Source organism: Sorex araneus, chromosome X (genome assembly GCF_027595985.1).
Source record: "Sorex araneus isolate mSorAra2 chromosome X, mSorAra2.pri, whole genome shotgun sequence".
NCBI classification, from domain to species: Eukaryota; Metazoa; Chordata; class Mammalia; order Eulipotyphla; family Soricidae; genus Sorex; species Sorex araneus.
The window spans coordinates 373,599,750-373,615,761 of NC_073313.1; the positions used below are offsets into that span (position 1 = coordinate 373,599,750).

Sequence of the window (16,012 nt, forward strand, 5' to 3'; positions counted from 1 at the left end):
TGGAGTCGGCCGTGGGCAGGGTGGCTGCTGGGGCTCCAGCAGGGCAGGAACTAAATCCCCCCACCCCCCACCCCCCGGCCTGGCACCCCAGAGTCCTCAGCCATGAGACCCGTGTACCTGTGAACTTTTGTGTCTTGGTTAATCTCTTCTGAAATTTAATCATGGATCTGTAAAGCTGGGCCCAGGGATGAGCTTACTCGGTGGCAGTGGTGGGGGTGGGCGTGGCAGCTGGAAGCGTGGGTTGGGGTGGTGAGGGAGCCCCCGAGAAAACCTGAGTTCTCAGCCTGAGGCATATACCTGGGATCTTCGTCACTCGTAGCCTTCATTTTTTCTTTGTTCACAAATGTGAGGTGGGCCTGATTTAAGATCCATTTTGGGTCTTTGACTTTCTTTTTTTTTTTTTGCTTTTTGAGTCACACCTGGCGATGCACAGGGGTTACTCCTGGCTCTACACTCAGGAATTACTCCTGGCGGTGCTCAGGGGACCATATGGGATGCTGGGAATCGAACCCGGGTCGTCCGCGTGCAAGGCAAATGCCTTACCCGCTGTGCTATCTCTCCAGCCCCCGGGTCTTTGACTTTCTTGTAATTGTAGTTGTGGTTGTTTGTTGTTTGCTTTTGTTAGGCCTGGAGTGGTGTACAGCTTGCCTTGCAGGGGCTGACCGAGTTTTATCCCCAGCACAGCACCCTATGTGGCTCCCCTAGGCCCACTGGGGGTAAGCCCTGAATACTTCGAGGTGTGGCCCCAAACCAAACAGCAAAACCCAGTTTGTTTGTGTATTCGAAACCTTCTGCGTTTTATCTTCAGTCCATGTGATGGTCATTTTTTTTACTGATTTATTGGAAGACCAGTTTTTCTGTGTTTTTTTTTTTTTTTTTCCCTGCCTCACCTGATGATGCTCAGGGGTTACTCCTCTGCATTCAGGAATACTTCCAGTGGTGCTCTGGGAACCATATCGGATGCCAGGGATCGAGAATCCTGGTTGGCCACATGCAAGGCAAATAAATGCCCTTTGTGCTGTACAACATGCCCCTGTTGGAGGATCTTTTTGTATAGTAGAGGAATTAATTTGTATGGAATGCAGCTTCGCTTCTTACAACATATGCTTTTACTTGATGGGGTTTTTTGTTTGCCTTACTGTGTATGTTTGTGCTTGGGCGCTGCATGCTGGCCTCACAGTTGTGCACACCCTTAGCCGTGTCTCGGCTTGGGGCCTGAGTGATAGTTCAGGGGAGTGGCCCTGGTTGGAAACCCTGGCACTTTGCACATGGCATCCTGAGCGCCACCGGTCTGCCCCACCACTGTGCACATTGGCACCGCAACTACTTTGAATTTTATTTGTTTATTTTAGCAAGATAGTTTTGAGAGAAAGAGATACGAGGAGAGAGAGAGAGAGGAGTACGTGTTCAGGAGAACACGGCTTCTCCAGAGTGAACAGAAGCCTGTTCTGAATTCTCAGCGTTTGTTCCTCTGGAATGTTCCTTCAGTAGCTCAGTAACGCACTTCTTGAGTTCTCAGTTCTAGGAGTTGCCACGTTATGAGACAAGATGGTCTGTTTCTCTAAGATGTTAATCTTCTGTTTCCTTCTTTCCCCCCCTTAGTTTCCTTGGCACATATAAGAAACTTGTTAAATCAGCTCCAGACTTCCTCCAGTCAAGAGTTGTGTCACTCAGGTTAGATTTTTTGATGAAATCTTTTTCTCTTTCCATCCTTTCAGTTTGGAAATTTTCTTACTTTATTTTTCAAACTAGCGTTCTCAGGGGCCAGAGCTATAGTCCATTTGCCTGGGGTAGGGCATTTGCCTTGCCTGTGCCTGACCGTGCCACCCTGTATGGTTCCTCGAGCCTACCAGGTGGTCCCTGAGCACCACCACGTGTGGCCCAAACAATGAAAAAAAGAAAAGGAAGAGAGAATTCTCTGGCTGGGGAGGGGGCTCAGAGGCCAGAGCTTACGCTTCCCATGTACGAGGCCCACGAGTGACCCATGGCCCCTGGTGGGAAGTCCTTGTCCCTGAGTGCTGCTGGCCGGGGTCCCAAGACCAGCAGGAAAAACCAAAAACCCAGTCTGTGGGTTCGTGGATTCTCTTCCGTCTCTGTGTTCTGTTGCACCTCCACCTTCTGACTCGCCCTGGCCTGGGCCAGCCTCTGCTTTTGCTGTGCGTCCTGGTTTCCCGCGGTGTCTCTGCTCTCTGTCCGTGGCAGGCGTCCCTAGTACGTGGCATGCTCCCTTCTCCCTCGACGTGTGACCGTGTTCTCTCTGGAAGGAGAGGGTCTGCTTTGCTCGCTCTCACCCTCTAGACTGCCCTCTTCTGCTTTTCTGCACCTCTTCCCCAGGAGGGCGCTTCTCTGAAGTGTGGCGTGGACTGCCCACTTAAGGTTTAGAGTGGGCTTTCACCAGCTGATCAGTCTCGCCGACCTTTGAATCTTTCTTCTGCAGCCACTGAGGGCTCCTTGGCTGCTTTAGAGGGAATAAATTTGATTGTTGGCTTTTTGGGGAAAGTGAAATATTAGCATATCAAATGATATACAGACTTCTACTTAATTTTATGTGTTCAGTCTAGTTCCAGCTCTCATTTCTTCCTGGTTTTCTCCAGTCCCCAGAGGCCTGTTTCACTTTCTTCAGAAATAAGCCTCAGTGCCTGTGGGGTCCCGGGAGTGGCATTTGTGCTTCTTTCGTTCTTTCAGCTTCTTCTGCCCCGAAGGAGAATTCCGGGCAGTGCACCGACAGAGTTCCGTCAGCCCTGAGCTCTGGCTTCCTGCTCAGTGTGGCTCTCAAGTGTGCGGGCCCCGCAGTGCTCGGGGTGCCTCCCCGCCTGCTGTCTGTCCCCACCGCCGTCTTTGTGGGCTGTTGCAGGGCAGTCAGAACCGAGGAGATAGGTGCCCTTTGCCCAGGCCCCTTCGATGGTTCAGCCTGTGCCCAGTAAGGGGAAGCCTGGGACCGGAGAGATTCCCCAGCAGGCTGAGTGCGCTGAGGATGGGTGGGTCCTGAGTGCTGCACGGGTGGGCTGGGAGACCCCCAGGCACCTCCAGAGGGGCCGTGGTGGCCCCAGGCAGCAGCATATCCACGGGCCTGACTTTCTAGCATTGTGGATGAGTGTGGCTGAGAGTGGCCTCTGGGCCCTCTGAGACCCCAAAGCAGGGGATCCCGAGAGAGATGGTACAGGGCCGGAGCACTTGTGTGCTTGTGATCACGTCCAGTTGGAACTCCGTCCAGGGGACCCAGGGCATCACCTGTTGGCATGGGTCATCCCTGGGCCTGTGCACTGAACCACTGGCCTGCTTGGCCGAGAGTCCCACTTGGAAGCTCTCTAGCTTCCCCCAAGAAATGAAAAAAATTTTTCAAATCTGCATCTCACCCTTTGAGATACTGATTAGATTGGTATGTGGTTCCAGCGCACCAGCATTGGAAAATTCACCATTCTAAATGGAAGAGGAAATTTGGTTTCCTCTTTGTTCTAATAAATGTAGAAAATACTGGAAGTGGACTAGGGGGCTGGAGCGATCGTGTAGCGGGTCAGGTACCTGGCTTGCACACAGCGAACCTGGGTTCGATCCCTGACACCCATAGCTATCCCCTGAGCCAGCCGGGAATGAGCCCTGCTGCAGAGGCACCACACGTAGAAACAGTGAGCTTGAGAAGAGACAGACCTGTCACAGCTGCTCACCCCTGTCTCTCCCCCTTCCAGGCCGCTGGTAAACATGGGTGCGTTCTTGGACAAGCCCAAGACGGAGAAGCACAACGCGCACGGAGCTGGGAACGGCCTGCGCTACGGGCTCAGCAGCATGCAGGGCTGGAGAGTGGAGATGGAGGACGCACACACGGCTGTCGTGGGCATCCCCCAGGGCCTGGAAGACTGGTCCTTCTTCGCTGTTTACGACGGACACGCTGGGTCCCGGGTAGCGAATTACTGCTCGACTCACTTGCTAGAGCACATCACCAACAACGAAGACTTCAGGGCAGCTAGCAAGTCGGGCCTTGCCCTCGAGCCCTCCGTGGAGAGCGTCAAGAAGGGCATCAGGACTGGCTTCTTGAAGATCGATGAGTACATGCGCGACTTCTCGGACCTCCGGAACGGCATGGACAGGAGTGGCTCCACGGCGGTGGGCGTGATGATCTCCCCGAAGCACATCTACTTCATCAACTGCGGCGACTCCCGGGCCGTGCTCTGCAGGAAGGCGCAGGTCTGCTTCTCCACGCAGGACCACAAGCCCTGCAACCCCAAGGAGAAGGAGCGCATCCAGAACGCCGGGGGCAGCGTGATGATCCAGCGCGTGAACGGCTCCCTGGCCGTGTCCCGCGCGCTGGGGGACTATGACTACAAGTGCGTGGAAGGGAAGGGCCCCACAGAACAGCTGGTTTCTCCCGAGCCCGAGGTCTTCGATGTCCTGAGGGCGGAGGACGACGAGTTCATCATCCTGGCTTGCGACGGGATCTGGGATGTGATGAGTAATGAGGAGCTCTGCGAGTATGTCCAGTCTAGGCTCGCGGTGTCTGACGACCTGGAGAATGTGTGCAATTGGGTAGTGGACACTTGTTTACATAAGGTATGTAGCCTCGCTGTGTTACAGCGAAAAGACACGGTAGGTACATTATGCACAACTTGAGCAGATTACTGGCCCGGGGAAGGTGTCTATGGCGGGGGAGATTTCTGCACTTTCTCAGCATGTAACTGAAACTCTTGCTAACCTTACTTGCCTCAAGCCTTTGATTCGAAAATGAGGTTGAATCAGCTGTGGCCTTTGTGTCCTTATAGGGACTTTGTGGGAACCTGAGGGGTGGCATCAAAGCCGACTTGAGACTCGATTTAAATTCACGACATTGCCTACCTTCCACCTGATTTTGAAGCAGTATGAGAAAATATGCATGCAGAGTAATTCTGTATTGGGTAAATAGAAGATCAAGAGCCACATAAGTTCCTGAAAGATACACTGGAAACGGGCCAAGTCTGGTTTGAGGTTTAGTTCTGAGTAGCTGTGAAAGACCGACGGGTGGAAGGTAGGGGTTCACGTTGGTTCCCGACTAGAGAAGAGGCTCTTTGCTAGTGATACATGTTAAGAGAAGTTCATCTGTGACCCTGTTAGTAATACGGCACAGTAGCTAGAACCCACTTTCTTCAGCAGGGTGGGTGTACGGGTGGGCTTTTGGTCCACACCCAGTGGTGCTCAGAACTCCTGGTCGTTGTGCCAGACGAGTGCTTTCTCCCTGCACCATCTCACTGGCCCTGGCTTTTTTTTTTTAATTGTCATTTTTGTCCTTGCCCTCCCCTTTGTTGCTCTTGCTCTTGTGGCAACTGTGGGTTGCACAGTGTGCCTCGTACTTGCTGGAGGTTCACTCCTTAGTGGGGTGTTCGCTGGGGGTACCTTTGTGCCACTTGTGGGTGGGGGGTCTCACACTTGGGGTTGTGCTGTTCGCATGCGCCTGGCTTTGCTGCCCCAGACAGGACACCCATGGTGGTGTGTGTGTGTGTGGGGGGGGTCTGCCCCGTGGTCTGTGGGCAGCATGGGCATCAAGCTCAGGGCCTCCAGCTTGCAGGGGCCCAGTTACTACAGAGCCGGCTCCCTGCCCCCTACCCTATTTCCTGTCTCTGCACTGGGGTGGAACCCAGCGCTTTAGAAGCACAGAAGCAAATGCTCTACCACTGAGCATACTGTGAAGAATTCCTGGGGAGAACAGAGCTTAATTTAGAGCTGTAATACCCTCTTGTAATGCTTTTGGTTTGTCAGAGATTGAACCCAGGTCTGTGCCTGCCCCTAAGCCACACCCCACGACCCAGATCTGTCCCTGTGTGCATGTTTGGGCCACACCCGTTGGTGCTTAGGCATCACTTCTGGCAAGGTTTGGGGGTGGTGGAAGCAGATGGGGTGCCAGGGAGCGAACTCGGGTCAGCACCTACCCACTGTCCTACCTCTGCAGTCTCCAGCCCACATCTCTCGACAGTCTGTGAGTCTTAATTTGATAGAGTAGCAGGGGAAGAAAATTCAGAATATACAGAATACAGAAATACAGATGGTTCCTCTTACCTTGGATGTTTAAAATATACAGTGGTTTCAAATGAGCTTTATAATATCTGGCTAGCAGTCGTTACGTTTTGAGTTAAGTTCTGTGTCTCCTGGGAAGTCTTGGTTCTGTGGAATAAAGATTTCGACTGATTCGCATAGAACCGTTGCACCTCTCAGTCACATGGGTTTCTGTGGCAGTCGTACGCAGAATGTTTCTGAAAGGCCTTCAGCCTCCGCTCTTGCCCAGGTTTGAGGTGTTTACTTCTTTTCCAAAGAATGGAAAGACACAACTTCAAAGAAAATCCAAGACTGATGTTTATGCTTGGCAGCTTGTTTCCAAGAGAATGTAATGGTGGAGCCGTCAGTCTTCTAATTCTTTAAGGACAGTATATTTTTCATTAGAGTAAGATGTAAGTTCAGAAGTATAGAAGATGCCAGTGTTTGGACACGAAATGGCTCTAATAATGTCTTTCCTAAAATTGTCTTTTTTCTTTGTATTCTTATTGCAGTGACTGACAGAGCAAATATGTGTTAATTTTTGCCCACTAGAGAGTGAAAATAACTTTCCCTCCAGTCATAAAGATATATACTTTAAAAAAATTTTTTTAACCACTTTGTTTGTTTATTTATTATTTATTTATTTGCTTTTTGGGTCACACTCCGCAATGCTCAGGGGTTACTCCTGGTTTTGCACTCAGGAATTACTCCTGGCGGTGCTCGGGAGACCATATGGGATGCTGGGACTTGAACCTGGGTCGGCCACGTGCAAGGCAAACGCCCTACCCACTGTGCTATCGCTCCAGCCCCTTTACCATTTTATTTAATCACTGTGGTTTACGAAGTTGTTCATGATGCATATGTTACATATGCATTCAGTATTCTGACACCAGTTTCCCCGTTTTACCATCTATCCCCTTAGCAGGCCCAACATTATTTTATATTGCTTGTTATAACTAAATGACTGTTGGAATTATCAAAAAATATTCCAGTAAGAGAAATTTTGTGCCAGTTGCTCTACCTCACCCTAGGGGCGTGAAGTCTCTTCTGTTTACTGAGCTGTTGTTGGTTGGGCCTCCTGTGTTGGTGTGTTGTTTGCTGAGCGTGGTTGGCTAGATGTCCCTTCCCCATCTGATCCGGTGTGCTCCCACTGGGATGTCAGTGCTGCGGAGTGGAGGTGTGTTGCAGCTGCAGTGTGGCCGTGCGCCCCAGAACTCCGGAGTATTTCACTGCCCAGTGAGCTTACGTAGAGCTGGTTGCGGGATGTGGGTGTGACCTCCAGGGTTTCTGGAAGTGCGGGGGTGGGGGAAGGCTGTCGCCTCGCTCTGAGAAGACACCAGGTTCTCCGCCAGAAACAGCTGTTGGGGTGTGAGGCTGCCTGGGCCTGGGGAGGGGGGATCGGCCCTCCCTCCTCCTAAGGGCCCCCCAGAGTGTTCAGCTGGGAGACTGATACATCCTTGAAATTTTGTGACTAGTTGATCTTCCTTGATTGAATCTGAGTCTGTAAGATGGGGCTGATAGATGGGCTTACGTGTGGTCTTTGTGGGAAGAGGGTGTGTTGCTGGGGTAGGGTGAGGGGCGGCTGCCCGCCTCCACTCCGAGAAGACCCCAGAGCTAAAGTACATACTAGTTAAAAATCCAGGTAATGTAGAAGTGCATAAATACTTAACGTGGCCACTCAAGTTGGTTACTCTCATGTGGCATGGAATTTATTTTCCATTCTTTTGCCTACCTGGAAGTGCCCTTTTACCTCTGCTGTTTCTCGGTCTGAGTTTCCAGTCTCCAGTATGTTGTCGAGAGCTCTGTCAGACATACTCATCTGAGCCACATTTTGGGAGTCACACAGCATTTTACTTAATGAATGATGTGGCTGTTTTTATTGTTTTGGGGGGGCCCCTGGCTCAGCACTCAGGGATCGCATGGGGCAGGCATGGTTGGGACCACTGAGTCCTCGGGATTCACTGGGGATTGGCCGCATGCACAGCAGGTGCCCTCCCGCTGTATTTTCACTTGTCTCCTGATGCGGAATTTTGAAGGACTAGTGAAAAGTCTCTCGCTTTGGTCTGTGATTCGAAGTCGCAGAGTTGTTTAGTGAGCGGATCAGCTGTCCTGGCTGGCTGTCAGGTGACAAGTCCAGGGATTTGCCTGTCCCTGCAGGGTGGAGAGGCTCTAGCAGTCACAGTGCAGCTTCCCGAGTTCCTATCATGAGAAGTGATGGCTTTCTGGTGACAGTGAGGCCTGGAGTCTCAGATGAGAGGAGCAGTCAGGATGGAGGCCAAAGCAGTTAGTCATGGAGATCCGCCCTCTAGTCGAGTAAGCTGCATTCAAATCAAAATCAGTTTTTTTTTGTTTGTTTGTTTTTGGGTCACACCCAGCGATGCACAGGGGTTACTCCTGGCTCTTCACTCAGGAATTATCCCTGGCGGTGCTCAGGGGACCATATGGGATGCTGGGATTAGAACCCGGGTCGGCCGCGTGCAAGGCAAACACCCTACCCGTTGTGCTATTGCTCCAGCCCCAAATCTAACTTTTTTTTTTTCTTTTTGGGTCACACCCAGTGATGCTCAGGGGTTACTCCTGGCTTTGCACTCAGGAATTACTCTTGGCAGTGCTTGGGGGACCATATGGGATGCCGGGGATCGAACCCGGGTTGGCCGCATGCAAGGCAAACGCCCTCCCCGCTGTGCTATCGCTCTGGCCCCTCAAAATCAGTTTTGAAAAACTTTGCTGTAGAAATGTGTCCGTGTGGCGGCAGGGGGAGGAGATGGGGGAGGAGATGGGGGAGGAGATGGGGGAGGAGATGGGCTTTGCCCCACGCGGTGGGCTTGGGGCTCACTCCCGGGTGGCTTGCCAGGGTTTGAGTCCAAGTCGCCGTGTGTCCTACGCCGGTCTTCTCTCTCACTGGCCCCTAGAGGTTTTAATCACTATTGAAAGGATTAAATCAGCATCACCGTTCATTTTATTGTGACTATGAAATTTTGTCTCATTACTGTGAAAACCAGGGTGAATAATACTACGAGGCAACATCATTAAACTGAGTGATTTCCTTGAACTTAGTCTGAAATATTGAGCATGCCTTTTTAAAAAGCTATGGACAGTGGACTGGAGCAACAGTAGAGCAGAGAGGGCATTTGTCTTACCCGTGGCCAACCTGGGCTTGAGCCTCTGACCACCCCAGGAATAATTCCTGAGTGCAGAGCCAGGAGTAACCTCTAAGCATTGCTGGGTGTGACCAAAACAAAACAAAAAAAAAACCAGCCAACCTTTGGAAAGTACTTAACCAGTGTTTGGCACTTGGTAATGGCTCAGTAGATACTAGATATTTTTGAAATAGAATAGATTTAGTTAAGTAGTGGTTTCCTGATAATAACGAAATGCTAATGTTACTCCTGATTCTGCACTCAGGGATCACTCTGGGTGGGCTCGGGGGATCATATGTGATGTTGGGGATCAAACCGGGGCGGGCTGTGTGCAAAGCAAGTGCCTCACCTGCTGTCCTGTCACTCTGACCACCCTTCTTTCCCTCTCTCCCTCCCCTCCCTCTCTCCTTCCTCTCCCTCTGGGGCTACTCCAGGGACACCAGCCAGGCCCAGCCTGCAGGGCACACCCCTGGCTTCTGAGCTATCTCACTGGCCCAGTCTTGATATATTTTTTTTAATCATGAAAATCAATATTCGGTTACATTGTTCTTATAAAATACTGTTTGGTTTGCCTTAATTCAGTTTAAATACCACCTATCAGAAGCTCATTTATTTTTAGATAAAATTAGATAATAGATAAAACTAGCAGATCAATAGCTTATTTCCCAAAGGCAGTATCATTCTAGGTTTCTGATGAAATTCAGAGGGTGGTCTTGATTTACACCCCCAACAAGCATGCCGTAGTGTTTCTCTTCATGCAGTAGACCTGGGGTGTAGCAGGGGGTGTCAGCTTTGAGGTGGGGGCACTCATGCCGGGGTCCTGTCTCGGCTGACCCTGTCATTCACAGAGTGACCGGCCTGAGTGAGTCGTCCGCTCACACCGACTGGGCAACGCACCCTGCGCACAGTCTGCTGTAGCCACTTTCTCCACCCTTCCTGGGCGCTGGCTGCTAGGGAAGGGCTTCGGGGGTGCACATGGGCTCTGAGACGTGACGCTGTCACAGTGCAGCAGGCCTCTGTGTGGAGGCGCCCAGAAGTGCTCGTTTGGCTTCTCACAACTGTTGCTTTGGTTGGACTTTTAAAAAATTTCTTTGTAACCGGAATAGAGTAAGGTTTGTTTGTTTTTGGATCACCCACTCGGTGATGCCTGGGGGTGACTCCTGGCATCACTCAGGAATCAGCTGTGTTGGTGGTTGGGGGTCCACGTGGGACGTGGTGCACTGAGCCCTGAATCAGCCGTGTGCAGGACCTAGGACTCACCCGCTGTACTGTAGCTCCGGCCCGGGGTAAGTTAAGTTCAGAGTCTGGAGTGACAGGACAGCAGATAAGCTGCCTCGCACACAGAGCAGCCAGCCTGGGTTCAAACCCTGCCTCCTCTGGTCCCCTGGGTCCGCCAGGAGTATCCCCTCAGCACTACCGGGTGTAGCCCCAAACAATCTGTGTGTAAATAACAGAACAAAAGGTGGGGGTGGCTCACGTCGCCCGGCCGAGAGCCTGCTGGGCACGGCCTTTGTCCTGCGCTGTGTGAGGACTCGATCTGGGCCCCTTCTGTCCAGTGCAGGCTTCAGGCCTCGGTGAGGGCAGGGCCACGTTCCTGTCCGGATGCTCTGGTCATCAGCCAGAGTCCTTGAACTGTGCTGGTCCACGTGGGGGCTCCACCCGGTCACTGGGCTGCCCCTGGTGTGGTGCTGGCACAACCCCGCTTGAGGTCACTGCTGTGCCGCTGGCAGAAACGTAAAGAAAGGTACCGACACAGTGACTTTTATTTTTGCGGGTGTTTGGCTGGGGCCACACGTGGCAGTACTCTGTGCTCTGTGCTCTGCGCTCCAGGGTCACTGGCGGCTCAGCCTGCGCAGCTGCCGTGCCGCCTTCTGGCCCCTCCCCTGCTCACACCTCTCGCTGATCCCCTTCGCCGTCCAAGTGAGGGTTCCCCCCCTCCAAGTTGTGTGTATTTCTGGACTTAATGGTAGTCTTATATTGATTACACAAGTTGATTATCGCTAGAGAACTAACGCACCATAGAGTGAAGGACCTTTCTTGTAATGTAAAACTGACTGAGACGTAGTTTGACTGGACACTCAGGGAACAGTCATTTTTATAAATAAAAACAGCATCATTAGAGTCATAAATGCTGACTTGTAGATGTCAGTTCTTTTCTTTAAATATCTTTGAATATTTAAAGTTCCTGAAACTAACCTTTCAGCTGATTTTCCAACTATTAGGGTATATTTTGTTACCTTAAAAAAAAAATGATGGCCAGGGATACAGTGGGTAAGGCGTTTGCCTTGCATGTGGCTGACTCGGGTTTGATCCCCAGCATCCCATCTGGTCCCCTGGGTACTGTCAGGAGTAATTCCTGAGTATTGGGCCAGGAGTAACCCCTGAGAATCGCCGGACATGGCCCCAAAAGCAAACAAAAGCCCAACAACCAAACCAACCAGCCTGCTGGCCTGGAGCATCGGAGAAGGGAGGGCGCTGGCCTGGTGTGCAGCTGACCCCACAGGGTCCCCAGCGCCCATCCCTGGTCCTTTGCGCAGAGCCAGGAGTAAGTGTTGGGCACTGCCAGGTGTAGTCCCCAAACAAGCGCACACTGATGAAAATCTTAAGCACAGTGATCAGGAGTCATTGAACAGTGGTCTGGATATTGCTTGCAGGTAGACACTGAGTTGCTTACAAAAGCCGGAGTTCAGTCGTAGGACTCTCGCCTTGCATGAGATCCTGCGTTTCATCCTGCCCCGCACCACCCCCACCCCCGCAGGAAAATGGAGGAAGAAGCGAGTCTAAAAATATGTTGTTGATTCCGTTTATTCACGAATTGCTTTAGAGTTCATTTCTAAGTGACGCTCGATTCATGAAGAGCTGTGGCACAGAGTTTCAGCTCCATCTAATGTGTAGGTTGCACGTCTAATTCCTGTGGAATGGATTGTTGCCCTTTTTTTGTTACTTGGAACTATGTCTTGGGGCATGTAAAATACTCAGAAGGTTTCATTGTAGAATTTCTAAGTTCAAGTCATTATCAAGGTGTTTTGATAGATTTCATTGAAGAACCAAATCACTTTGGGCCAGTCGGGAAATTCTGCCTTTGCCCAGTAACCTGGGACCTGGTTCTGTGCTCCTGAGAGTGCTCCCGACGGGGGAGGGGGGCTGGCCCGGGCAGCTTTGCTTGGCCTTTTTTAAAACAGACTATCCCCTGGGCACCGGAACCGTAGTACAGCGGGCAGGGCATTTGCTTTACATGCGGTTCAGTCCCGAGGCCCTGTGTCTCCCTCCAGTCCCCTCCAGGAGTCAGCCCTGAGCACTGCTGGGTACGATTCCGAAACAGTCTGTCACCTGGGTTCTGATACGGTGTCGAGTCCGAGTCTGGCCAGATTCTGGCCAGGGAAACGGAAAAGACCAGTATCTGTGTGGCCTGGGCTTCCGTCATCTGATTGGCAAACTCCATTTTCAGACAAAATAGCTGGTCTGTCATCTCCATGGACTTCATTTTCCCTCCCTCCCTCCCTCCCTCCCTCCCTCCCTCCCTCCCTCCCTCCCTCCCTCCCTCCCTCCCTTCCTTCCTTCCTTCCTTCCTTCCTTCCTTCCTTCCTTCCTTCCTTCCTTCCTTCCTTCCTTCCTTTATAAATTTATTTATTGAATGACCATGAGAGCAGTTACAAAGCTTTTGGGTTTAAGTCTCTGTCACCACTGTGTCACTGTCACTGTCATCCCATTGATCATCAATTTGCTCAAGCGGGCGCAGTAACGTCTCCATTCATCCTAGCCCTGAGATTTTAGCAGCCTCTCTTTACTCGTCTGTCCCAGTGGTGCCGCATTAGAGGCTCTTCATGGTCAGGGGAATGAGATCCATCACTGTTACTGTATTTGGCATATGAATACGCCACGGGGGACTTGCCAGGCTCCTCCGGTAGCTTGCCAGGTTCTCCAAGAGGGAGAACTAGGCTGTTAGCTGTCGCTCGGCCAGGCCTCTGCTTGGGGTGAGGAGGGAAACTCAGCCCGCCCCCTCTGAGGGACACTGGTTGGCTAGGCAAGGGGGCAAGAGACTCTGCATCGCTCTCTTCCCGGAGCTTAGTTTTACAATCTCTGGATGTTCAAAATACTTATTTTGTATGTGCGAATCTAAGTCTCAGTCATACAATGATGAAACACCCGTCCCTTCACCAGTGCACATTTTCCACCACTAGAAACCCCAGTATACCCCCGTCCCACGCCCTCCCCCTACCTGTGTGGCATGATTTCCACATTACTCTCTATTTTGATTACATTCAATATTTTGACACCAGACCCACCATCATTATTTGGGATTTTACCCCAGCACTCAGATCTGCCGAAAAGGCAACATTAGACAATTTGTATTCTGTGGCTGATTATGAATAGTCTATGACATCACATGGCTGCTATCGATTTTGGAATTCTGAAATTTTAATAATTTTAATAATTAATAATAAATTAAAAATTTTAATAATTTAATAATAATTTTGGCAGAGGGATTTCTGCCAAAAGCTGCAGGGTTCCAAGATTTGTTTCTGAGTCTCTGGGATCATGGTTTAAACTGCTTCCACGAACTTCATTTTCTAGAGTGGTAAAAGGTAATGAGAAATCACTTGTTCTAAGAGCAGTTTTGTCTACTCTGAAATAATAGGATACATTAATAACTTATAGGAAAATGAGTGTTTTTAGATTAAAAAATTATTTTCATAAAGTTGTTCACAATAATGGATTACATTCAATATTTTGACAGCAGTCCCACCACCATCACACCTTCCCACCACCATTATTTTGAATTTTCCCACCCCCACTCAAACCTGCCGAACAGGAAGGTGCTAGATAATTTATTTGTATTGCCCACTATGAATAACATAGGATGTTGCGTGGCTGCTCTGCAGCCACATGCTCCTAGAAATCTAAATTTTTAGATAATTAGAGTCTGGAGAAACCTCTGCTACAGCTGTTCTGTTCCAAGATTCTTCTGTGTGTCTCTGGATCATGGCCATTAATGAGCTTAAATAGCAGCTAGCGACAGCTCGTGCACGTCCAGGGCCCCAGGGGAGTGGGGAGATGGGACGGCCCGCCCGTCCCCTATCCCCTGAGGCCTGGAGTACCTGGGCTTCTCACTGGGTGCTGGAAGTTGGCGGCCACTGGGCTTCCTAGGGGGCAGGTGGGGGGACGACGCCTGCCCCCGTCTGAGGCGCCCAGTGCAGACGGCCTGGTGCAGAGTCCAGAGGCATCTCTGCAGTGAGCTGCTCAGTTCCCGGAGTCTTTTGTGTGTCCGAGTGTTTTAAATTAACTTGTGATCCTTGCTTTCCAGTATAGATCATCGCTGAGGGTGTGATTGAGAGACAACAGTAACATTTGTTCTTAACTTGATATTTTCTGGTGCTGGAATCTAAGCAAGGACCGCACACATTCGGGGATGTGCTCAAGCTACATATTGGGCCCTTAAATTCTCAGTTTTGATATTCACTTGGGACCTTGAAACTGGAACAGTTTGATGACTTTTTCTAAAGTTTATGTATTTTTGTGTTTGGGGCCAGAGCCCATGGTGCTTGTGCTTACTCCTGGCTCAGTACGTAGGAATCACTCCTGGTGGGGCTCAGGGGACCAGATGGGACGGATGGGACGGGGGTAACCTGGGCTGGCTGTGTGCAGGCCGAGCGCCTCCCTGTTGGACTGCTGCTCTCGCCCAGCATCGTCCCCGTTGTCTTTCTTGAGCTCTCGCACAGGCCTGGAGTACACTGGCCCTCAGTTATGCTCTGTGATTGGTACTGCTGGCCTTAGAACAGTTTCCGCTGTAATTTTTCAGTTTATTGTGTGTGTGTTTTAAGTGAAACAAATTAGTTTTTACTGAAAGAAATTTACTTTGAAAGATGCGATGGGAGAGTAAGAAAGGAAAATGTGTTCAGAGTGGGAAGAGCGAAGGTCAGTGTTGAAGGCAGAGCACGGCTCTGCAGAGTGGACTGGTGTCCTCCAGGTCACAGCTGGGACGGCCGGGAGGGCTCTGTGGCGCTGCCCCCTCTGGCTGCCTGCTTAGCGGGGCTGGAAGGTGCACATTTATTGGGCAGAATGCATTTGGGGTTGATCTCCTTGGAATCAGTGATCTCCTGTGGGAAATAGTAAGAAAAAAGATTTAATACAGATAGTACAGTGGGCAGGACGTTTGCTTGCACAGTGGTCCCTGGTATCCTCTGGTCCCCCAGCACCACCAGGAGTAATCCCTGAGCATCGCTGGGGATGGCCCCAAACCAGAAACATAATGTATTCATTTCCTGGGCTGTGGTATAATGGTCAGTAAAATGGGTACATGGAATTTGAAGCCAGAAAATAATTATTAATCTCCTCATCCCTAGAGACCTTGTTTTTGTATAGCGTGTCCCAAATCCTTTGGAATATGCAAGGAATATGCTGAATGTGTGATCTCTGGATGATTAAATACAATCACTTGGTGAAATTAATGTTTTTAATTAAATTGTAAGTTTGGTAGATGATAGAAATATAATTTTTTTCCCCTTTCTTTGATATGCAGGGAAGTCGAGATAACATGAGTATTGTACTAGTTTGCTTTTCAAATGCCCCCAAGGTCTCAGATGAAGCAGTGAAAAAAGATTCAGAGTTGGATAAGTACTTGGAATCACGGGTTGAAGGTAAGAAAGATACTTTTAAAATTTAGAATGAAAGGAAATATCTTTATCATCAATTTGCTCGAGCAGGCACCGGTAATGTCTCCATTGTGAGACTTGTTGTTACTATTTTTGGCATATCGAATATGACACGGGTAGCTTGCCGGGCTCTCTGAGAGGGATGGAGGAATCAAACCCGGGTTGGCTGCGTGCAGAGCAAATGCCCTACCCGCTGTGCTATCACTCCAGTCCTGTCTTGAT

At 50.4% G+C, this 16,012-nt stretch overlaps 1 protein-coding gene across 4 annotated transcripts in view; it reads left to right on the forward strand.

Moving 5' to 3' along the window:
• The window catches only part of PPM1B (protein phosphatase, Mg2+/Mn2+ dependent 1B), a 56,968-nt gene that overhangs the window by 22,135 nt on the left and 18,821 nt on the right, over window positions 1-16,012 (forward strand). For 3 of the 4 annotated variants that reach the window (XM_055119977.1, XM_055119979.1, XM_055119980.1), the window contains exons 2-3: window positions 3,687-4,545; window positions 15,658-15,775. In XM_055119977.1, coding sequence (XP_054975952.1) covers window positions 3,700-4,545; window positions 15,658-15,775 — 964 coding nt within the window. In that variant the 5' untranslated portion in view covers window positions 3,687-3,699. Of the gene's footprint in view, window positions 1-1,602; window positions 1,675-3,686; window positions 4,546-15,657; window positions 15,776-16,012 lie in introns of all 4 variants that reach the window. The other variant, XM_055119978.1, reaches the window with a different exon arrangement.